This window comes from Peromyscus leucopus, chromosome 20, assembly GCF_004664715.2.
Source record: "Peromyscus leucopus breed LL Stock chromosome 20, UCI_PerLeu_2.1, whole genome shotgun sequence".
Classification (NCBI taxonomy): Eukaryota; Metazoa; Chordata; class Mammalia; order Rodentia; family Cricetidae; genus Peromyscus; species Peromyscus leucopus.
The window spans coordinates 3,195,086-3,219,488 of NC_051080.1; the positions used below are offsets into that span (position 1 = coordinate 3,195,086).

Genomic DNA, 24,403 nt, shown 5'->3' on the forward strand with positions numbered 1-24,403 from the left:
AATCAAAAGCATTGTAAAGCCAGGTGTGGTGATCCATGCTTCTAATCCAGGACCTGGGAGACTAAAGCAGTGAGATCCCAAGTTCAAGGCCAGCCTGGTCTACACAGTGAATTCCAGACCAGCCTGGGCTACAAAGGAAGGGCCTTTCTTTTTGAGGCTGGAGAGATGGTCCATTGGGTAGGAGGAACACTTCTTAGTTCTTGCCAAGGACCTGGGTTCAGTTCCCAGCACCCACATGACTGTCCATAACCACCTGTAACTCCAGTTCCAGGGAATCCGATACTTTCTTCTGGCCTCTGCGGTAACTACATACACGGCACGCCCATACACACACACACACACACACACACACACACACACACACACACACACGCAAGGAAAACTCTCATCCATGTAAATATTTTCCAGAACATCATCCACAGAAGAGAGAAGCAGAAAAGTGGAATCAGAGAGAAGATCTGAGGGGAATCAGGGCCTGAGAAACCACAGTTTCCCGCCTGAAGCAGGAAGCATGGAGGGAGGAAACTAAGCCAAAGAATGCGGGCAGGTCTTAGTCTAACAAGACGTGAACAAAGAGATTCTGTCCAGAGGCTTCCAGAGCCCCGACCCTGGCGACAGTTTGTGCTCACAAGTGAGCACAGGCATCGGGTTCTCAACCGCAGAACTGTTCCCATGTACACACACGTGAGCCACTCAGCCCCTGGTGGTGTCATGGAAGCAATAAGAGGCTTGTGTCGTGTATATATTTTGACTCCCTAACTACCAAAGCTAGAGTGAACTGGTTCTTACCTTATGGGAAATGACCACGGCTCCGTTATCTAAGGTGTACTGCCGTAACCTAGCAGCAGATTTAGAACAGACTCGCTGTGGGCCCTGGCTACTGCCAAGGCAAACAACACCAAGATGGTTATCTAAGGCTCTGAAGGAAGTGAATGTACAGCCTGAACTGCCCCGGTTCTCTGCCCAAGGCTTGCTTGACAAGTCAGTCCAGAGCTCTGACAGAGGATACCCACGGTTCTCACATCACTTAGGTGTTGGAGAGGTTAAGGGGTCTGGACTGTCCACTGCAATGCGGTGACGGGGAAAACTTCCATCTAGGATTGGCATTTCTGTTCAGCAGTGTTGCGCAAATACTCATCGTCTGCTCACCACAAACTGGCTGTGACCCTCAGGAAGCTGATCTGCTCTCAATGGAGCCTCTCATTCACTTGTTCAACAAACACGTACTGTGTTCATGTGCCCAAGTCACTGGGCACACAAAGCACAGCTCCCTGGGAACTCGGTCCTGCGAATGTTTCAGGTCTACTGTAAGAGAGAGAGAGGTGGGATGCTCTTCCCATCAGTTGTACTTCTCAGTTATCACCCGCATGCCGGCGTTTGGCAATGTCTCTTTGCTGTTTCTTTAGCCAAAGTCTCACATGGCCAAGGCTGGCCTTGAACTCTCTACGTAGCCAAGATTAACTGTGAACTCTTTTTTCTAGATTTATGTGTATGAGTGTTTTGCCTGCAAGCATATGTGTGCAGCACTTGGGCCTGGTTTCAGAAGAGGGCAACAGAGCCCCTGGAACTGGAGTTAGGTTGTGTGGCCACCATATGGGTGCTGGGAACTGAACTAGGGTGCTCTGCAAGAGTACCAAGTGTCCTTAACTGCTGATCCATCTTTTTTTAAGTATTACACAACTCTGTGTGTGTGTGTGTGTGTGTGTGTGTGTGTGTGTGTGTGTGGTGTATGTGGGCATGTGCTTGCCATGGTGCACCTACTGGGGTCAGAGGACAACTTTGTGAGTTTGTCTTTCCTTCCACCTTTACGTGGGCCCCTCGGTTCAAGCTCAAATGGTCACACTTGTCCAGAAACGCTCTATCCATTGCATCATCTCCCTGGCTTTGACCTTGAACTAACCCTCATGTTTCTATCTTCCAAGTGCTGGGATCACAGTCATTTGCTCCTATGGCCAGCCCCAGGGTTTGGGTTTGGTATTCTAAAGATGTCTACAAAGTGTTCCAGGGCTGATGTACATAAAAGCCAGACTTCCTTGCTACTGTCTCCACACTCCCTGGACCTCCCATGACCTCCCCTCCTACAGTCTCCACACTCCCTGGACCTCCCAGTGATGACCTCCCCTCCTACAGTCTCCACAATCCCTGGACGTCCCAGTGATGACCTCCCCTCCTACAGTGGACCCCCCAGTGATGCCCTCCCCTCCTACAGTCTCCACAATCCCTGGACCTCCCAGTGATGCCCTCCCCTCCTACAGTCTCCACACTCCCCGGACCTCCCAGTGATGACCTCCCCTCCTACAGTCTCTACAATCCCTGGACCTCCCAGTGATGCCCTCCCCTCCTACAGTCTCCACACTCCCTGGACCTCCCAGTGATGACCTCCCCTCCTACAGTCTCCACACTCCCTGGACCTCCCAGTGATGCCCTCCCCTCCTACAGTCTCTACAATCCCTGGACCTCCCAGTGATGACCTCCCCTCCTACAGTCTCCACTCCCTGGACCTCCCAGTGATGACCTCCCCTCCTACAGTCTCCACACTCCCTGGACCTCCCAGTGATGACCTCCCCTCCTACAGTCTCCACTCCCTGGACCTCCCAGTGATGACCTCCCCTCCTACAGTCTCCACAATCCCTGGACCTCCCAGTGATGACCTCCCCTCCCACAGTCTCCACTCCCTGGACCTCCCAGTGATGACCTCCCCTCCTACAGTCTCCACAATCCCTGGACGTCCCAGTGATGCCCTCCCCTCCTACAGTCTCTACAATCCCTGGACCTCCCAGTGATGCCCTCCCCTCCTACAGTCTCCACAATCCCTGGACCTCCCAGTGATGACCGCCCCTCCTACAGTCTCCACAATCCCTGGACCTCCCAGTGATGACCTCCCCTCCTACAGTCTCCACACTCCCTGGACCTCCCAGTGATGACCTCCCCTCCTACAGTCTCCACTCCCTGGACATCCCAGTGATGCCCTCCCCTCCTACAGTCTCCACAATCCCTGGACGTCCCAGTGATGACCTCCCCTCCTACAGTCTCCACTCCCTGGACCTCCCAGTGATGCCAGACACTACCTTCCTCAGATGCCATAGTGACCAACCTCCCAACACTTCTTCCTTCTGGTCAGTTCTGAAAGTGCTGATCAGCAGATGTGTGAGGCTTTAAGATGTTCCAGCACAAAGAGGCTTTCCCTAAAGCTGTCTGGTTGCCTTCCTCTATTTGCTGCCCCCTTTGAAGAGCTCATCTTTCCTAAAATGTCAGTAACGCCCCCAGAGAGCTTATCGAGGTGGACGATGTAGGCCACGTTAACACAGCCTACATCATGCCAGCAGCCTCGGGCTGGCCTCCCTCCCTCCAGTCTGCTGCACTCTAACACATTCCTTGTAAGCTTTCCTGAGCACCTCTGGTGCTCACTCAGGGCCAGGCACTGCTCTAGGCTACAGCAAGGCTGCTCTAGGCAAAGCCACAGCTGTGGTGATGCCCAGTGGTTGAGAGCTCAGCCTTTGGAGAGAGGCAGCTCGGCCCTTTCCAGAAGTCACTGCCCCTCGATACGCTTCGATTTCTTTATTTGTGAAGTCGGAACAATAAAGGTGCACAATTCTCGGGGCTACAGGAAAAGTTAACTGGGATCTGAGTTTGGGAGGTCCAGTCCAGTGACAGAGTGCTTGCCGAGCATGTTCGAGGCCTGGATGCAATCCTCAACCTCTCTGTAACTAAAGAAGAAAAGGTAAGCATGAGAATACATGGAAAGCACCCAGCACGGTGCCCGGCAACCAGGAAGCACTCGGTGCCAACGCAGTAATAAAGGGAAGGACCAGGTAAGGGGCAGAAAGGGGCCTGTGCGGCCAAGCAGGGGTGAAAATGAGCACATGCCAGGTTCTGGCCGAGCTACATGGAGCCAGCCTGGAAGATCAGGGTGGGTGGGATTCCTCAGAGGAGGGGACAGATCCTGCAGCTGGCTAACCTGAGCAAAGGCACCATATCAAAGAAGAGAGAGCTTGTGTGTGAGCCACAGCTGCCTGCGGGCTGCTTCATGCCAATCCTGCCTGGCAGACCACGAGCTCCTAAGAGAAACACTTTAGCCTTGGACCCAAGAGTCATTCACTGCTCAGCAGCCGAGCACCAACTAGACACTAGACAGTGTGTGAGACACGACTGGGGGCCTGGCCTGCCCTCCTGAAACTTCTACCTAACAGGGCATCACAACAGGAACACTCACACGCAACGTGCTAGGGAGACAGACACAAAGAGGATCTCATGGAGGAGTGTGACTCGGGGGTGGAGGTCAGAGGAAGCTATTCTTCAGAGATACAAATGAGTCAAGAGGAGGTCAAGCTAGAACAGTGTCCCAGAAAGAGGACAAATTCCTGAGCTGTGAGGGAGCCTATCGTACCAAAAAAAAAAAAAAAAACAGAGCAAGCCCGAGTCGGAGTGCGTGGTGAGAGAGAGGAGGAGTCCAGGGAGGGTGGGCAAAGCCTTGATCATGTCAAACCTTGGCAAGCCATGGCAGAGTTTGGATTTTATTCTAAAATGCACCAGGAAGCCACTGACGGGTTCCAAGTGAGGACATGCCAAGGCCTGGCTTGCAGCTCTAAACCCCCGCTGGCCGGACCGTGGAGAATGGCTGTAGAGTCAGTCAGAAGGGAAGGGCAGAGTCCGGCCCTGAGAACACAGTCTAGACTCGTGGTGTGGGGATGTGACGTCTGGAACCCCTCTGCTTCCATCAAGTCACTCCCTCTGCAGGTCCAGCTCTCTCAAGGTGGCACACAGGAGGTTTGGTCACCAAGGTCACTGCCCATCGGTTAACCGTGTCTCCTCCGAGCCATCCCCATCTCCTCCCCCTTCCAGCCCCCATTCTCTTTCCCTCCCTAAATCTCAACGTCCTCTGTCTAATGCCTGACTTCACGAGGACCCGCTGTCCCTCTCTCTTTCTCCACTCCATGACCTACAAAGTGTCTTAGCTTTGTGTAAAGAGCATGCTTACTGTCTGTCCAGAACACAAACCACAGACCACTAACAGAAACCTGAGGGGACAGGTACTTCATAAAACCTGCACACACTGTGCATGTTAAACACAGGGTCTCCTCACATCCCAGCCCCATCGCCCACAGCACCAGAGACATCTCTCAACAGAGGAAACCTCGTCAGGACCTCGCCGTGTGTCTCCGGAGCCCTCTCGGTTCTCACCTCCCCTCATTGGCTTCCAGCTCACCAATGACTGCTCCTGGTCCTCACACAAATATCAATTCCTCAGTGGGGCCACAGTGTCCCACTACGTTATGGACCCGGAAGGCAACTCACCATCTCCTCACTGCCCCCCGTGGTTCTCCCACACCGTCCTTGCAGAACACGCCCCATATCTGCCACAGGACTTCTGCACATCCTGTTCTCTGTGTCCAAGTTCTTTGAACCCCCCCCCCCTTTCCTTCAGTTATATTCATTCTTCAGACCTTTGCCCCAATTTTCTTCTTAGAAAGATCTCTTGGGGTCTGAGTCATGTACGGTCTCAGAGGGCTGTCTGAGAAGCTGTCGGAGCACCCGAGTTTATAATAACACATTTCCTTTGTGCACATTGTTTGAGACAGGGTCTCATCGCCTAGTCTATTTTAACCCCAAAAAGATGTTCCTCCTGCCTCAGGCTCCTGGCATTAGGACTACAGTATTTGTGTGACATGAAGAAGGCTCCGTGGGTGAAAGCCGCACAGCATGAAGACCTGAATTCAGACCCTGCTCCCATGTAAGAAGCCAGCATGGCAGTGCTTGTCTGGGCCCCCAGCACTGGAGGGAGGGCAGGGGAGGCGCGAGTGGGGTGGGCACAGACAAGCAGATCCCAAGGGTTCACTGGCCAGCTGAAATGGCAAGCTCCAGGTGCAGTGCAAGAATGCGTCTCAATAAATAAAGGTAGCCAGGCGGTGGTGGCGCACGCCTTTAATCCCAGCACTCGAGAGACAGAGCCAGGAGGGATCTCTGTGAGTTCGAGGCCAGCCTGGTCTACAGAGTGAGATCCAGGATAGGCACCAAAGCTGCACAGAAAAACCCTGTCTTGGAAAAAAAAAAATCCTAAATAAATAAAGGTAGAATGATAGACACCAGATATCAAACTCTGGCCAACACACACATAGACACACACAGAAACAGATCACACACACACACACACACACACACACACACACACACACACCCCTCTTACTTTAGGCTGGGGATATGGCTCAGCGGTAGAGGGTTTTCCTAGCAAGTTAGGAGGCAGTCCATCCCCAGCACCACCAAAGGCAAAACAAAAAAAGCTAATTCTCCTTCCCCACCAGCTGGGACAGGCAAGACCGTAACCTCTTTCTGCTCCCTGTCTCCCAAACGGAAGTTGACTATACCATAGCATGTCATGAGATCAGAGATGGAAAGATCCCCCCAAAATCTTAGATCCATTTATTGTGACTGGCGAGCAGACTGTTGCCTGGAGGAGAGGTAGGGGAGTGTCACACCCATCTTGCTACACTCAGGAAGTTCTCCCTGCCTCTTCCCAGACCTCACTCCCGATGTCAACATGTGCGGCATTTGCTTCCAAGTCACCCTTCCTGAAACAGGTCTTGTCTTGGTTCTCTTCCCTCCTTCAAACCCTCTTTCCAGGGCAGCAATCACACCTGATCGGGGTTTAAGAAAGTGGTGGGGTAGGGCGAGAATCCAAAGAGCTACTACTCATGCAACAAACCGACCGAGTCCTTAAAACAGCCCTGTGAAGTAACCCGTACAAAGATTACTATTTTATTTCCATTTGAATAGATGAGGAAACCGAGGTTCAAAGAGGCAAGCGGGCTTGCGCAAAAGGTCACCAAGCCTATGAGAAACAGACTGGGATTTGAACCCACAGACTCTTAATATAACCTAGTCCAACGCTTCCTAGTATTAGCCGCCCCTGCAGTTCTAGTATCAACTACTTAAGGTTGGTGGTGTCGTTCCTGACCCCTCCCCGCTTCCCCGGTCCATGGGCATCCCTACCCAGAACTTATCAGCTGTCTGGGCAGCAGGGCGGGGATGCACAAAGCCGGCCACCTTCTCAGGAGCTGTTCCCAGCCTCCCGGGCTTTGCCAGGCTTCCTCTGAGCCACTGAGGAACCAGAATAAAAAACACAATGACCCGCGAAGGTCCCCGGCCACCCTCTCGTCCACCTACGGTAGGAGGAGGCAAGGCCAGAAGCCGGCGTCTGCCACCAAAGGGGACCCGCGGACAGAGGTCACTGCTCCGGGACACCGGGCAGCAGGCGACGCAGGGGATGCCGCGGTGCCGGCGGCGGCTCCGGGCTCGGCCCAAGGTCACCCTCCCCGGCCGCCGGGGCGCCCCCTGGCGTCCCACGCCAGCCTCCCCCGGCCCTCGGGGACACGCCTGGGGCCCCGGCCGGAGCCGGAGCCGGAGCCGGAGCCGGAGCCGGGGCCGGGCGGTGGGCAGCGGACCCAGGCTGAGCCGGGGAGGAGCGGGAGGCGGGGCCCACCTGATAGCTGAGGACGCCGTCCGGCTCGTTGCTCCCGGCGGGCATGGCCGGGCGGAGCCTGGGCTCGCCGGTGGGTTCCAGGTTGAGCTGCAGCAGTCCGCGCCCCCTGGTCCTGGGTGAGCCGATCGCACACGCGGCGGCCCCCAACCCTGAAGCCAACGGTCAACCATCCACCGGCGCCGCCTTCATAGCCACCAGCCGGCGAGGCGCCCGCCGCAGCCAATCCAGAGAGCGGCCCGGGCAGCCAATCAGGGCGCGGAGCACGGGAGGACGCTGTCCGGCGGTACCCTGGGCTACCGGGAAGAGGGGAGGAGGGCGCCAGAGAGAGCCAACCCCTCCCAGGGCCGGTTGCCGTGGAAACCGCCTCCCGCCGCCCTCCCTGGCGGGAGGGGGGAGCTCTCCGGGCTCAGAGGTCCTTCCTTCCAACCGCTTGCTAGGAACGAAAAATCACAACTGCCGCGGTTTGCAGTTGCACCTGACTCTTGGGCAAGTGTCGGGTTTGCCCCTCCTGATTTTATTCCTCGGAGGATGGGTTTCAAGTCAGGATAAAATTTCCCTCAGAGACAAAGGTGGCAGGAGGAAGCAATGATGAGAAGGGAGGGACTCCTAAAATTACTTGTTTTTTTGTTTGTTTGTTTGTTTGTTTAAATGATTTATTTATTTGCATTGGTGCATCTGTGTAAGGGTGTTGGATCCCCTGGAAGTGGAATTACAGACAGTTGTGAGCTGCCATGTGGGTGCTGGGACTTGAACTCAGGACCTCTGGAAGAGCAGCCAGGGCTCTTAACCGTTAACCCTTGAGCTGGTGGCCAGATGGAAAGCGTTAAAGAGCAGCGGACGGGCAACAGTCAGGCCCCTCCACACACAGGCTAGGAGACAGGCTTCCCTTGTCTCTCAGATTGACAGCAGATGGTGGAGTCTGAGCTGAGGATGACTTCAACTTGTCAAAAAAAAAAATACTTTAAGACAAATTATTATCTAACAGCGGAACTAACAGATCTGAGGCAAGGTTGCAAATGATGAGTAATGAGTTCGATTTGATCTGGTTTTAAAAGAAAACAAAGTAGTTAATCATCCGCGGCTTGAGAAAGAAAGGGCATTTTGTCTTCTATGCACTTCTATCACTTGAGACCGGAGGTGAGTCCACACTGTTGGGGGAAAGGGACCACTGCAAATCAGTCTCAGCCTCTCCCAAAACCGCAGAAGGGAACGTGACAAGCCAAAGTTCAACCCTATGGTGGTGCGGGCCTCTCCTCTAGCATTCAAGGGGCCGAGGCAGGCCAGCAGCAAGTTCAAGGCCAACCTGGACTTCATGGTGATATCCTATCTCAAAAAAAAAAAATCAACTTCTGCATATCATTCTTCGTATTATCACCCAAACTGGAAACAAGACGGAGCCTAGATGTCCCTGAAAAGAAACTATAGTTCTGGAGCTGGGGAGAGGCTCTAAGAAGTTCTTCTTTGGCCGGGCGGTGGTGGCGCACACCTTTAATCCCAGCACTTGGGAGGCAGAGGCAGGCAGATCTCTGTGAGTCCGAGGCCAGCCTGGGCTACAGAGTAAGTTCCAGGACAGGCTCCAAAGCTACAGAGAAACCCTGTCTCGGAAAAAAAAAAAAGAAGTTCTTCTTTGTAGTGTAAGGCCTGAGTCCAATGCCCAGAACCCAAGGAAAATCTGGGTCTGGAGGCAAAAGCTCGTGTCTGCATTGCTGGGGAAGGTAGAGAAGGCAGGGCCTCTGGAGCTTGCTACCCAACCAGTCCAGACCGATCCATGATGAGCTCCAGATCTGGTGAGAGACTCTGTCCTAACAAACAAAGGGGGAGAGGGCTGGAGAGATGGCTCAATAGTTAAGAGAAGCTGTTGCTCTCGTAGAGGACCTGGGTTGGGTTCCCCGGGCCTCCATGGTGGCTCACAGCCATCCATAATGGCAGTTGCAGGGAATCCCCCCCCCCTCTTCTGGCCTCCTCAGGCACAAGAAATGAATGTGGTACACAGACATACATACATGCAGGCAGGCAGAACATGAATGCACATTAAAAAGATAATAAATGGAGAGCTATTGAGGAAGACATCTGACATAGACCTCTGACCTCCAAATGTATACTCACACCAGTCACACAGGAATCACAGGAATGTGTAACACACACACACACACACACACACACACACACACACTACACTCCTTAATTTGTGATGTTCTATAAAAAGCCCCTTGCCTAGTTTCTCATGCTACAATTGTTTGTTTCAACTCTTTTGCTCTTTTGCCCCCCCCACCAAACTCCCAAATAAATTACAGACAGAGAGAGAGAGAGAGAGAGAGAGAGAGAGAGAGAGAGAGAGAGAGAGAGGCTTATTTTTAATTATGAATGCCCAGCCTTAGCTTGGCTTGTTTCTTTCCAGCTTTCCTTAACTTAAATCATCTCATGTGTCTTTTGCCTCTGGGCTTTTCCTTTTCTATTCCTGTAGACCTTTCTTTGTTTCTTACTCTGTTGCTGACTGTGTAGCTGGGTAGCTGGACCCTGAAGTCCTCCTCCTTCTCTGGCTACTTCTTCTTTTCCCCCAGATTTCTCCTTCATTTATCCTCTCTGCCTGCCAGCCCTGCCTATCCTTTCCCCTGCCTTGCTATTGGCCATTCAGTTCTTTATTAGACCATCAGATGTTTTACACAGGCACAGTAACACAGCTTCACAGAGTTAAACAAATGCAACATAAACAAAAGTGACACACTTTAAGCCAGACAGTCATGGTGCACTTTAATCCCAGCACTTGGGAGGCAGAGGCAGGCAGATCTCTGTGAGTTCAAGGCCAGCCTGGACTGCAAAGTGAGTTCCAGGAAAGGTGCAAAGCTACACAGAGAAACCCTGTCTCGAAAAACCAAAAAAAAAAGTAACACATTTTAAAATAATATTCCCCAACACAAAATGATTTTTTTTCCTCATGCCTCTGTACTCTGCATAGCCTTAAAGGATGTTAAGCACCTAAGAGATTGCAAATATATGTACATTTACTTCACTCTCCTTATAAACGTAATGAGGTAGGTAAAGGCCGTTGTCACCAAGCCTCATTATCTGAGTTTGATCTGCAGAACCTACATGAAATAAAAAGAAAACCGATTCTTGGGAGCTGTCCTCAGGCCTCCACAGGCACAGCATGGCATGTGTGTGCGTGCACACATTTTATGGAGCCAAAATGAAGAGAGCAAGCAAGCACTCAAGTCTGGGGCGAGGATTTAAGAGTGGTAACGCATGCCGGGTAGCCACAATCGGGCCAACACGGAAAGTGAGGTTGAAAAGAACAGTAGGAGTGAGTGTTGCCATTATAAAATGCTCTTGTCAGGCTGTGGGGGATGGATAATGAGTTCAGACTTCATTTCCCTTGTATAATAAAAATTAGGCTGCTAAAGGTTTTCGGGAGCCCTTCCATGCACCAGGACCTAATGATATAAAATGTGTCAGTCATTCCTGGCAGTAGCCATGACATCTCTCTTCTCTCTGTGTTCCAGTGCCGAGAAAGCTGAGTCACAGAAAAACTAAACAATGTCTAGATCAGGCAGTCATTAGGCAGGGACTGGATCATCCTTTGTTGATTAAAATGGCCTTGCTGAGATCCCCTGTACCCAGCCCTGGGTGTCCGGAGCTGGGGAACCAGCAATGAGAAAAGCTACACCCTTGGGACTTAGAATTTAGAGAGGAGACAGGAATTAAGTCAACAAGACTGTTGTAGGTTATGGCAGCCACCGTGAAGGAACTATGTGACAGAAGGAACCCGGTCACGTGACAGGGGACTGCCTCTTTGTGGAGCTGAGGACAGCCTAGTGAGACAGATGAGTCAAGGTGAGCCTGTCTGACCCTGGAGTTCCTGGACAGTGCGCCGCACTGTCTTGAGAAAGCTGGCAGATGGATTACAGGGCAGCCCTGAAGCAGGGCCTTCATTAGACTGGCTCTGGCTGTGTCATAATTCAAGAGAGGCCAAGGGTGGCAGCCAAAGGGAGGATGTGGCTGAACGCCTCCCCGCCCATGAGACAGGTCTCAGCCACAGTGAGAGAGGGCAGGGTAGGGCAAGGGATGTGATTTCCAGGAGCCCTTTAGTTCAGATGTGGAGGCAGAGCCTCTGGCCCTTGACTTCAGGGTCAAGAGCCCCATCTTCTGGCCTCTTGTGAGAATTACAAAAGGAAGTAGGCCAGAGCCAGATCGGATGAGGCTGCTGCTAAGGGAACCCTGCAGACCCTCTCCGAAGGCTCATCTGTCTTCCCTTCCCAAGCTGGGCTGGCATGTTACCAGGCATCGGCCTTAAAGACTTACATCCCTACACTGGTGTAAAAAGTGCAAATGAGTGGCTGAGCCTGGCCAGCAAACGGGCCCTGGAGGAGCTGGAAAAAACACTCAACTAAAGGAGCAGCACTAGCAGCCCCTTGTGGGGCCTGCAGTTGGCCTGGAATGGGAATAAAGTAGACAGGAAAATGCCAGAACACACGTGCCGAGACAGAAGCCACACAGGCACGTCAAACTCACAGGAGAGTCGACGTGGAGCCACTCGATGGAGTGACCTCATCTAACCCTTGCCACACCTCCTGAGGTAGATTCTGTCATCCCATTTCACAGATGAGAAACTGGAGCTTAGAGAAGTCAGCGGCCCCAGGTCACCCTGCCAGGGCAGGAGGTGCACAGGGATGCTGGGGGCCGAGGTCAGGTGCGTCTGGTCCAGGAGAGAATCTGCTTACGCTCCTCCCAGGGGGCTCCCCCGTCTTGTACAGACCCCACCCTCTCTTTATGTCTTCTTGTCTCTGCTTCTCTCTCCTCTCACACTTTGGGAGAAAGAGGTGGATCTTAAAACTCCTGGATACAGGATACATCATTTAAGTCTCTTTCCGGGTGAGTACACAGAGCACACACATCTGCACACTGTGCACAGACCGAGCCGGGGGACAAGGATGGTTCTGAGAAACTCACTGGTGGGCAAGTCCATGACTGCAAACATTGTAAAGTACACTTCACACAGATGGAGTCTACCTACACAGACTAAGAGGACTACCACGTCACTCAGACATACAGTCCCAAAGGATCACCATTGTTCACGTTCTATCTCAACCAAAATGTCTTCATGTGTGTGTGTGTATGTGAGTGTGAATACATGTGAGTATGTGAGTGTGAATGCATGTGAGTATGTGAGTGTGAATGCATGTGAGTATGTGAGTGTGAATGCATGTGAGTATGTGTGAATGTGAATGCATGTGAGTATGTGAGTGTATGTGAGTGTGCATGCATATGAGTATGTGAGTGTGGTGTATGAGAGTGTGCATGCATGTGAGTATGTGAGTGTGAATGCATGTGTGTGTGAATGTGTATGCATGTGTGAGTATGTGTGAATGTGTATGCATGTGTGTGTATGTGTGAATATGTATGCATGTGTGTGTATGTGTGAATGTGTATGCATGTATGTGTGAATGTGTATGCATGTGTGTGTATGTGTGAATGTGTATGCATGTATGTGTGAATGTGTATGCATGTGTGTGTATGTGTGAATGTGTATGCATGTGTGTGTATGTGTGAATGTGTATGCATGTGTGTGTATGTGTGAATGTATGCATGTGTGTGTGAATGTGTATGCATGTGTGAGTATGTGTGAATGTGTATGCATGTGTGTGTATGTGTGAATGTATGCATGTGTGTGAATGTGTATGCATGTGTGTGTGAGTATGTGAGTGTAATTGTATTACTGGAAGACATTAGCATTCTCTTAACTAAGAGACAAAATGACAAAAATACAAAAAACAAAACATCTGAGAAAATGTCCTATAATTGCAATCAATTTTTTTTTCATCAAAAGCATCTTAATTTCTTCCCATCAGCTTGCTTTTCTGCTCCTGTGCTTGGCATCCAATCAGGGACCTCGCCCACGTTGGGCAAGAGCCTCTACCTCTAGACTACACCCCAGGCTCTCCAGCTGAATCCTATACCGGATTTTGTTTCTTTGGGTTTTTATTTGTTTGTTTGTTTCTCCCCACCCCCACCCCCACCCCCACCTCACCCCAGCACTGAGGATTGAATTCGGCACACTGTACATGCCAGGCGAGCACTCTGCCAATTGAGTTACCTCCCAGCCCTCTCTGTCAGGAAAAATGTTGTCTCTTGATAGTCCTCTTAATTAAACACCTAAGCCCAAGGAAAGGGTGGAGAAAAAGATGGATCCAGGAAAGACTTAATTAGGTCTTGTTCGTGTGCGGTCTGGGAGCACTTCCCGTAGAAGAGACGCCGAGGTAGGGGGGGAGGGAGGACACGGGACCTTCTTTGTCGTGCCGGAAAGGTTAAGCAGGTGCATGATTTGCTTTCAGGCTCTGCCAACTCACAGCCTATCAAACGGGATGAGAGAATGCGATTTCTTTGTTCACAGCATGCTGCCAGCCTGGAACACTGCATGTCACAGGAAAGAAAATGAAACGCCACCAAAAAAAAAAAAACCTGAGCGCCAGCTCCCGACTGCAGATCACTCCCCCTCACCATCAGCACCATCCAGAGAGCTTCCTTGTGCCCGACTCATTTACACCTTGCTCCAGACTAAGCGAGACTCTGAGAGGAAGCACAGAGGCAAAGACCCGCCCCACCTCCCCCCCACCCCCACCCCCCCACCTCCCCCCCCCCACCCCCCCCACCTCCTTTGCAACTCTGATTAAGACATCTAGACAGAAGCAGAGGAGGGAAAGAGAGAGCAGAGCACAACAGAAAAACCTGTCATAGGAAATTGTCACACGTAGTGAAGGCTGAAGAAAAGGAGCTGTGGACTCCAGGACCCGATGGGAAGCCGTCCCGTCGGGAATTTGCAAGAAGCAGGTGTTCACAGAGGACCCCTTGCCAAAGCTCTTGATACCAAATCTGAGCCCTTGTGTGTTATGCTAAACACATTTGTCTCATCTGTTTCTAACCAAGCCTAACCCTGCTCAGAAATGTTTGCTTAAAGTAGTTTCACTCCATATCTTATCTTCTAGGGATAAGATCTGTGACACTCAGGCAGGAAGTTCTTGGCTCGCTTCTAGCCCTTGGGCCTGGCCTGGCCTTGAGGTGGCAGCAATCCAACCTCTGTAGAGCTCAGGCAGAGTGTATGTGTGTGTGTGTGTGTGTGTGTGTGTCTGTCTGTCTGTCTGTCTGTCTGTCTCTGTGTATGTTTGTTTAGTGGTGGTGGTGGTGGTGTGTGTGTGGGGGGGGTGTCTGTCTGTCTCTCTCTGTGTTTGTTTGGTGGTGATGGTAGTGGTGGTGTGTGGGGGGGTGTCTGTCTCTGTGTGTATTTGCTTGGCAGTGGTGGTGGGGGGCTGTCTGTCTGTCTGTCTATGTGTGTGTTTGTTTGGCGGTGGTGGTGGTGGTGTCTCTGTGTGTGTGCCTGTGTGTGTGTGTGTTTGGTGGTGGTGGTGGTGGTGGTGGTGGTGTGTGTGTGTGTGTGTGTGTGTGTGTGTGTGTGTTTGGTGGTAGTGGTGGTGTGTGTCTGTCTGTGTCTGTCTGTCTGTCTGTGTTTGTGTGGTGGTGGTGGTGGTGGTGGTGTGTGTGTTGGTCCTCCTTGGATGAAGGAAGGAAGAGAAAAGTGGAGTATCTGCCTCTTGCCTTTTGGTGAAGATGTAAGTGGAGCCGGTTGGCACTGCCCTCTTGTACCCACTGCACAGCTAGGGCACAGGTGCTGCGCTTTCCACGCCATCTCCTGACATCTGGAGACTGGGGTGGCGCAGCGGGCGGGGCTCTGTGGTCTGGGGAAGCTGGCTGTTCTTCCTGGCCTTTCTTGTACACCAGCCAGCGGGGGTAAAAGCACATGAGACCGGCATGCTGAGTACATGTCAGCGTCTCTACCTTTGGACACAGTCAATGCTGGGGACCACTGTGACCTCAGGCTGTCCAGGCAGAGGCTGCCATTGCTGTTGATATCAGGGTGATAGATGTTGGTAGTGAAAGCCCCTTTGGGGGCTTGCACGGGCAGTCTGTAGGGAAGTGGATGGTCAGGAAAAACCACCTCCTTGGGAGTACATCATTAGCCATCCCCCACCAGTCCTGCAGAACACTGAGCAGGGGGAGCCCTCTGTCAGTCAGTCAGTGCCTTCTGGATCCGATTCAGAGCCATGCTCCGGCTGCTCGGGCCTAGCAGGCCCCACAGGGCTGCCCGAGGCGGCCAGCTGGGCCACAGGTGTTTCCGTGGGTTTTTTGTCAACTTGAAACAAGCTATTCGTCTGAGATGAGGGGTTTCTCCCCATCAGGTTGGCCTGTAGGCAAGCCTGAGAGACATCACCCTGATTAATGACCCATGTAGGAAGACTTAGCCTATGTGGATGGGACCACCCTTGGTTGGTGGTCCAGGGTCGATAAGAAAACAGGCTAAAAAACTGTGAGAGGAAGTCAGTGCCTTCCTCCATGATCTCTGCTTCTGTTCCTGCCTCCAGGCTCCCACCCTGACTCCTCATGCACGCCTTTTATCCCAGCACTCTGGGAGGCAGAGCCAGGCGGACCTCTCGGTTCGAGGCCAGCCTGGTCTACATAGAGAGTTCCAATGACGGTGAGGACAACAAAGAGAGACCCTGTCTCAATAAAAACATAAATATTACACACACACACAATTAACAATGCATTTCACTTAATTGTGTGGTTTCCTACAAATATAACTCCATTGGCCTGAACCATGAAAATCACAGCCCCCCTGAGCGGTTCACTCCCACCACCACAAGGCCAAGCCTGGGCGCAAGTCCTTCTCTGCACATGAGAGTTTCATGTCTCTTTCATTTCTTTTTCCAGTGCTGAGGACCAAACCCAAGTGTTTGTTTGGAACCTCTACCTCACCTCTGCATGATCTGGGAAGCCCCCCATTCCTCTCTCTGTCCCATGTGGGAGGCCAGCTCCCACCTTTTCCAGGGTTCCTATGAGGAGGAGAGAGGAATAAGAAACTTTTAGACAGAGCCAGGCGGCGGCGGCGCACACCTTTAATCCCAGTACTCAGGCGGCAGAGCCAGGCGGATCTCTGTGAGTTCGAGGCTAGCCTGGGCTACAGAGTGAGATCCAGGACAGGCACCAAAACTACAGGGAGAAACCCTGTCCTGAAAAAACAGAAAAAGAGAAACTTTTAGATAGAAAGATGGTGAAGAGGAGACAGAAACACAGGATAGCTTCGGGAGCACCTGGGTCAAAACCCAAGGGCCTTTTCCTTATTCAAAAGGCTTTTTATAGCATGCCAAGGGGAGAGGCAAAAGACCGCCCCCTTGCTAGATCAAAGCACACCATACAGCCAAGTATAGACCCTTCCAAACACCTCCGGCCCTGATCTCCGGGACCTGAGGACCTGCCCAGGAGTTGCATTGTTCAAATAAACATGTTGTTATACTTTCTCCATTCGGCTTGATCTGGCTTACTGCATCAGTAGAGAAACCCATTATGGGGATGGGGCAGGAAACTTATTACCGAGACCTTGGACTGGCTAGGCAAGCATTCTACCATTGAGCTGTACCCCCAGCCCCATAATCTCCACTTTGAAAAGTCTGTCCATGACACACGTAAGCTTACTGAACAAATTCTCACAACATTCTGAAAATAACCATGACGACTACTTGCCTCTAGAAGCACAATGTCTGGCATAGACATAAATCCAACCCAGGCCTCTCTTCCAGTGCTACAGCCCCCGAGGCCTTTTATTTTGCAGTTAGTAAGAAAGAAGAGAGATCAAACATCTGGGCTGGAGCAAAGGGGGTCAGACGTAGCCTGTGACCCTGTTTCCCTGGTGTATCTTCCCCATGGCCTTTTGACAAACCAAAAAGCCCAGACTCCTTTCACAGGAGGCAGATTGCTCTGGTCTCTTCTGCCCCTCAACAGATAACAGGAGCAAGTATTTGCCAGATTCATCAGAAACCACAAAGGAAAAAAAAAAGTCCAACTCAGGGGCTGGGGTGTAGCTTAGAGGTGGAACACTTGCTAGTGTGGGCGAGGCTTGGGTTTGACTTTTAGTACGTGGGGCGGGAGCCTCTAGTCTTAAAACACAATGGAGTCAGACGTGATGGATCATGCCCATAATCCCAGCACGGAGAGGCTGAGACAGGGAGATGGGGAGTTCCAGGCCAGGCTACAGAGTGAAGCCCTATTAAAACAATGAAAAAACCCTCAGCTGGGTCTCTGGGAGGTGGGTGGGGCTGGACTAAGCCCCTTACAGCCCCTTTAGAACCTTGTGTCAGTCCTGTCTCTCCAGAACTTCTTGCCCTTAGCCCTAGAAGAGGGAGGGAGACTTAAAAGTCCTACAAACCATTTTCTAGTACCATTTTTTTTTTTCCCACAGCGACCCAGAAAAGGAGCCATCCAGCCACCCCGGGACACCTGTCCTGACAGAATCACCCTGACGACAGCCCCTTCCCGGGATCAAACGGCCTCACTGAAACTTCTGCCTGTCCAGGGGTTCTCAACCTTCCTAATGCAGCAACAACATGCCCAGCTTTTCCATGGAACTCCTCCAGTCCTCTGGTCCTTGTGCCTGCACGGCATTTTACCCACAGCCATTTCCTCGGTGCCCCTTGGGATCATTTTAGTCAGAGCTGGCAGCTTTCTCGTTGGGCAGAATTCCCAGAGATAATGTTCGGTTGGAACCTCCAGCTTGCTCCTGCACGATCTGGAAAGTCCCATTCCTCTTTTCTCTCTCTCTCTCTCTCTCTCTCTCTCTCTCTCTCTCTCTCTCTCTCTCTCTCTGTCTCTCTCTCTTTCCCCTCACCCCCCCAAACCTTGCCCCCCACTCAGAGAGTCTCCAACGAAGAAAAGGCACCAAAAAGCCAGTTCCACACTCTTGGCGATCATCACAACTTCCTCCCCGGTTGCCTCCAGCAGCCCAAACCCCCGCCTAAGGGGTCAGTTTTTGTCCATATTTGGGCACAAACCCAGCTTGTGGCAGACCCGTCATCGTCCCTCACCTACAACCTATAAAGTCTCCCTGCTTTAGCTCAGGGGTGTGGCTTCTCCAGCTTCAATCTCTGGGACCAGAGAACTCACCAGGAAGTTGCTTTGCTCAAATAAACCTGTTGATATACTTTTTCAGTTCGGCTTGATCTGGCAGCAGAGAAACTTATTACGGAGAGGCAGAAAACCTATTAGATAGGAATGCAAATTCTCTGCTTCTTCTGGCGCATTTATACAGAAACAAAGGAGACAGACTGCTGCTGTCCCCCCCCCCCATGTCCTGGTTGGGTTTTGTTATGTCAACTTGATGCAAGCTAGAGTGATAACTGAAGATCCTCAATTAAGAAAATGCCTCCATCATTAAATTGGCCTGGAGGCATGTCTGTAGGCTATTTTCTTGATTATGATTGATGTGCAAGGGCCCAGCTCACTGCAAGCAGTGCCAGCCCTGGGCAGGTGGTCATGGGTTACATAAAAAAGCCAGCTGAGCAAGCCATAGAAAGCACCTCAGTAAGAGAGTGAGTCAGTGTTTGTCCATGGTCCTGCCTCCAGATTCCTGGCCCGAGTTCCTGCCCTGATGTCCCTTCATAGTGGACTGTAAGCTGTAAGGTGGTAAAATAAACCCTTTCCTCCCCAAGTTTCTTCCCCCGGTGGTGTTTGTCACAGCAACACAAAGCAGACTAATGTACACCACCACCCTGCTCCCTGCTTCTGAGATAAGAGAGGAAATACGCTCATGACCCACTTACGTCACCTCAGCTGTTTTCTGTCCTGGGTGTCTCCAGGGAGACGAGAAGCCCAATTGGTTTAATGCCATATGATCTACCACACTCACGCCACATTTTGCCACCGTAATTTAATTTATTATAGATATTGTGACATGGGTCTGTTTTTCTGAGTAGGTCCTCTCTTACATCCATTATCTGGCAATTAACTCTCTAATTGATAAGGACTGGAACTTTTCACATTTTTTTCCCCTACAAATGGATAATGTTTACACATGGAGTGTGAATCACAAACATTAAGAATGGCTTTTTTAGTTTTGTTTTTATGGGAGGTTGGTTTCCTTTTGTTTTGTTGAGGCTGGTTGGTTTGGGTTTTGTTTTGTTTTTTCATCTTGAGGACAATCTTGTTAGAGTTAAGAGAAAGCACCAAGGCAGGCAAACTGTAAGTCCCAGCAGCTGGGGCTGTGGGGGGTAGGAGAGAGAGCCGTGCATGGGCGATTCCGTGTGTGTGTGTGTGTGTGTGTATGTGTGTGTGTGTGTGTGTGTGTGTAATTTTGGTATTTAGTGCACATTGGTGTTTTGCCCACATGTATATCTGTGTGGGTGGGGGTGTTAGATCCCATGGAACAGGAGTTACAGACAGGTGTGAGCTGCCATGTGGGTGCTGGGAATTGAACCCGGGTCCTCTAGAAGAGTGGCCAGTGCTCTTAACTGCTGAGCCATCTCTCCAGGCCCAGAGCCCATTCTTATGGAAGAGGTCACAGGTAATTTGCAAAAGACATGCTCTATGCAAAGGAGTCTTGATGTGATCATGCCTTGAGCTTTGTTGTGATCATTGGCACAAGGAAACTTTTTTCCAAAGCATGCTATGCTTAAATATGCCAAACATAAGCCGCTAGGGGTCAGACTAGAAGTTTGAACCAGCCTAGGTAACTAACTCGTGCTGAACCGGATTTCCTTCTTGACAATCTCGGGTCATTCCACAGCTGGCCATGGCGTTTGCAGGGATCCCCCCACCACACACACACACAAGAGACTTAGGTAGGCAGACTCCAGGTACCCTGGGCTAGCCTCTTGCCTCTCTATTTGAAGATCATCTCTGCTCACAACAGAAAAGACCAGTTCTTCAGTCTTCCATCCATCGCTAAGACCTACGTAGGGATTTGCTGTGGGACGGTCTTTCTGTACGCTGTGAATATGTGTTGCTCTCATTGGCTGATAAATAAAGCTGTTTTGGCCAATAGCCAGGCAGGATAAGTTTAGGCGATACAATTAAGCTGGAGATGAAGAAGGGCAGGGTTGGGGGCAGATGCCAGCCAGCTGCCGAGGAAGCAAGACATGTAGAATATGAGGTAACAAGCCACAAACCACGTGGCAAAGCATAGATAAGAAATATGGGCTAATTTAAATGTAAGGGCTAACTAGTAATAAGCCTGAGCCATGGGCCAAACATTTACAAAAAATATAAGCCTCTAAGGGTTTATTTGGAAGTGGCTGCAGTACAGAGTGGGACAGAGAAAAGCCTTGGTTTACAGGGATCTGCTTGGCTCACAGCCTCGAAGGAAAGCAGATCATCCCAACAATGTCTCTACACTGCCCCAGTGAGTGACCACTCAGGTCCTGAGCCCCGAGGTGTCATTTCCCAGGTGTTTAATGGAGGCTTCAGTCTGCTTCCTCTTTACTGGGCCTGAGTTTGAGAAAACATACACAACTCTCTTGTTTTTATTTTTTTACCCTACTTCCCTATAGCAATGTTAGTATAATAGTTCTTGTTATTTTTGGTCATATTCTTTTAGTTAAAAGTGCCAGAAAAAACAAATTTCCACCATTCAATGGAATTCTCATCAAAATTGCAATGCCATTCTTCTCAGAAATAGAAAAAAATCCTAAAATATACATGGAATCACCAAAGACCATAAAAAGATAAAGAAATACCAAGTGAAAAGAGTAACTCTGGAAGTATGGTCACATCTGACTTCAAGTTCTACTACAAAGGCAACGTAACAAAAACAGCAGAACACCAGCTGAGGAAATAATCACGTTAAGCCTACAGAACAAGAAAAAAGAACTTTGCCAATTATACATTAGAAAGGGGATTAATATCTAAAGTATATAAAGAACTCAAAAAAACTAAACACCAAGAAATCAAACAACACAATAAAAAAACAAGCTAAAATAAAAAACAAGCTAATCAATAAACTGACATTCTCAAGTGATACAGTATAAAGTGGCTAAATGAACATACAGAAATGGTCGATATCACTAAGCACCGGGGAAGTGAAAATTAAAAACTACATTGAGATTTCATCTTACCCGTTAGAATGGTAATCATGAAGAAAACAAGCAAGGGCTGGAGGGACGGCTCAGTGGTTAGAGCACCGACTGCTCTTCCCAGCAACCACATGGTGGCTCAGAGCCATTTGTGGCTCCAGTTCCAGAGGGCCTGATGCTCTCTTCTGGCTTCCATAGGTACCAAGCACACATGTGGTGTGCAGACATACATGCAGGCAAAACATTTACGCACATAAAATAAAAAATTTTAAATATAGAAAACAAACAACAGGCTGTAGCTTGAGAGTTTTCTCTCCAGGTCCCGCCAAGCCCCGGCAGTCCGACAGCCCACTTATAAAATAAACACACAGACGCTTATATTATTTAAACTGTTTGGCCTAATGGCTCAAGCTTCTTGTTAACTGTTCTTATAGTTTAAATTAATCCATTTCTATTAATGTATACTTTGCCACATGGCTGGTGGCTTACCGGTAGCTTACATCTTCCTTGTCATGGTGGCAGCTGGCAGTGTCTCTCTGACTCAGCCTTCCACTTCCCAGAATTTTCCTCTCTCCTTGTCCCACCTACTTCCTGCCTAGCTACTGGCCAATCAGTGTTTTATTTATTGACCAATCAGAGCAACATATTTGACATACAGAACATCCCACAGCAACAGGCCACCAAAATGGTTCCATGGGTAAAGCTGATTGCCACCAAGTCCTCAGGATGCACATAGTTCTTTGTATGCACTGTGGCATGCATGCTCGTGTGTGTGTACACACACACACCTTCATACATACTAAATGAATAAATGTAGCTTAAAAATAAACATCAAGGGGTTGGGGATTTAGCTCAGTGGTAGAGCGCTTGCCTAGCAAGTGCAGGCTCTGGGTTCAGTCCTCAGCTCTAGAAAAAAATAAAAAATAAATAAACATCAAATGCTAGTGAGAACATCAAGAAACAAAACCCTACACACTGCTGGTGGAGCGCACACACACCGCTGGTGGAGTGCACACACACCGCTGGTGGAGTGCACACACACCGCTGGTGGAGTGCACACACACCGCTGGTGGAGTGCACACACACTGCTGGTGGAGTGCACACACACCGCTGGTAGAGCGCACACACACCGCTGGTGGAGCGCACACACTGCTGGTGGAGCGCACACACACCGCTGGTGGAGTGCACACACACTGCTGGTGGAGTGCACACACTGCTGGTGTACACACTGCTGGTGGAGTGCAAACACACACACTGCTGGTGGAGTGTATACACACTGCTGGTGGAGTGCACACACTGCTGGTGTACACACTGCTGGTGGAGTGCACACACACACACTGCTGGTGGAGTGCATACACACTGCTGGTGGAGTGCACACACACCGCTGGTGCAGTGCACACACCGCTGGTGCAGTGCACACACTGCTGGTGGAGTGCACACACACTGCTGGTGGAGTGCACACACACTGCTGGTGGAGTGCACACACACTGCTGGTGCAGTGCACACACACCGATGGTGGAGTGCACACACACCGCTGGTGGAGTATACACACACCGCTGGTGCAGTGCACACACACTGCTGGTGGAGTGCACACACACCGCTGGTGGAGTGCACACACACCGCTGGTGCAGTGCACACACACTGCTGGTGGAGTGCACACACACTGCTGGTGCAGTGCACACACACTGCTGGTGCAGTGCACACACACCGCTGGTGGAGTATACACACACTGCTGGTGCAGTGCACACACACCGCTGGTGAAGTATACACACACTGCTGGTGCAGTGCACACACACTGCTGGTGGAGTGCACACACACTGCTGGTGGAGTGCACACACACCGCTGGTGCAGTGCACACACACCGCTGGTGGAGTGCACACACACCGCTGGTGGAGTGCACACACACCGCTGGTGCAGTGCACACACACCGCTGGTGCAGTGCACACACCGCTGGTGGAGTGCACACACACCGCTGGTGCAGTGCACACACTGCTGGTGGAGTGCACACACACTGCTGGTGGAGTGCACACACACTGCTGGTGGAGTGCACACACACTGCTGGTGGAGTGCACACACACCGCTGGTGCAGTGCACACACACCGCTGGTGGAGTATACACACACTGCTGGTGCAGTGCACACACACCGCTGGTGGAGTGCACACACACTGCTGGTGGAGTGCACACACACTGCTGGTGGAGTGCACACACACTGCTGGTGGAGTGCACACACACTGCTGGTGCAGTGCACACACACCGCTGGTGGAGTATACACACACTGCTGGTGCAGTGCACACACACTGCTGGTGGAGTGCACACACACCGCTGGTGCAGTGCACACACACCGCTGGTGCAGTGCACACACACCGCTGGTGCAGTGCACACACACCGCTGGTGGAGCGCACACACACCGCTGGTGCAGTGCACACACACCGCTGGTGCAGTGCACACACACCGCTGGTGGAGCACACACACACCGCTGGTGCAGTGCACACACACCGCTGGTGCAGTGCACACACACCGCTGGTGGAGTGCACACACACTGCTGGTGGAGTGCACACACTGCTGGTGGAGTGCACACACTGCTGGTGGAGTGCACACACAGCTGGTGGAGTGCACACACACACCGCTGGTGCAGTGCACACACTGCTGGTGGAGTGCACACACACTGCTGGTGGAGTGCACACACACACTGCTGGTGGAGTGCACACACTGCTGGTGGAGTGCACACACACACTGCTGGTGCAGTGCACACACACCGCTGGTGCAGTGCACACACACCGCTGGTGGAGTGCACACACACCGCTGGTGGAGTGCACACACACCGCTGGTGCAGTGCACACACACCGCTGGTGCAGTGCACACACACTGCTGGTGCAGTGCACATCAGTCCAGCCACTATGGAAGTCAGTATGGTAACTTCTCAAAAAACTAAAAGTAAACATGACCTGCTTACACCACTTCTGGACATTTACCCAAAGGTCTCCAAGCCAACATGTCACCGGGATCCTTGCAGATCCATTTACTGCAGCACTGTTCA

At 51.1% G+C, this 24,403-nt stretch overlaps 1 protein-coding gene across 1 annotated transcript in view; it reads right to left on the reverse strand.

Annotated features, from left to right (window-relative positions):
• Positions 1-7,742, reverse strand: part of Slc4a8 (solute carrier family 4 member 8) — a 71,159-nt gene extending 63,417 nt beyond the window's left edge. The window contains exon 1 of the mRNA XM_028874543.2: positions 7,478-7,742. Coding sequence (XP_028730376.1) covers positions 7,478-7,522 — 45 coding nt within the window. The 5' untranslated portion in view covers positions 7,523-7,742. The remainder of the gene's footprint in view (positions 1-7,477) is intronic.
• Between the last annotated feature and the right edge of the window lie 16,661 nt (positions 7,743-24,403).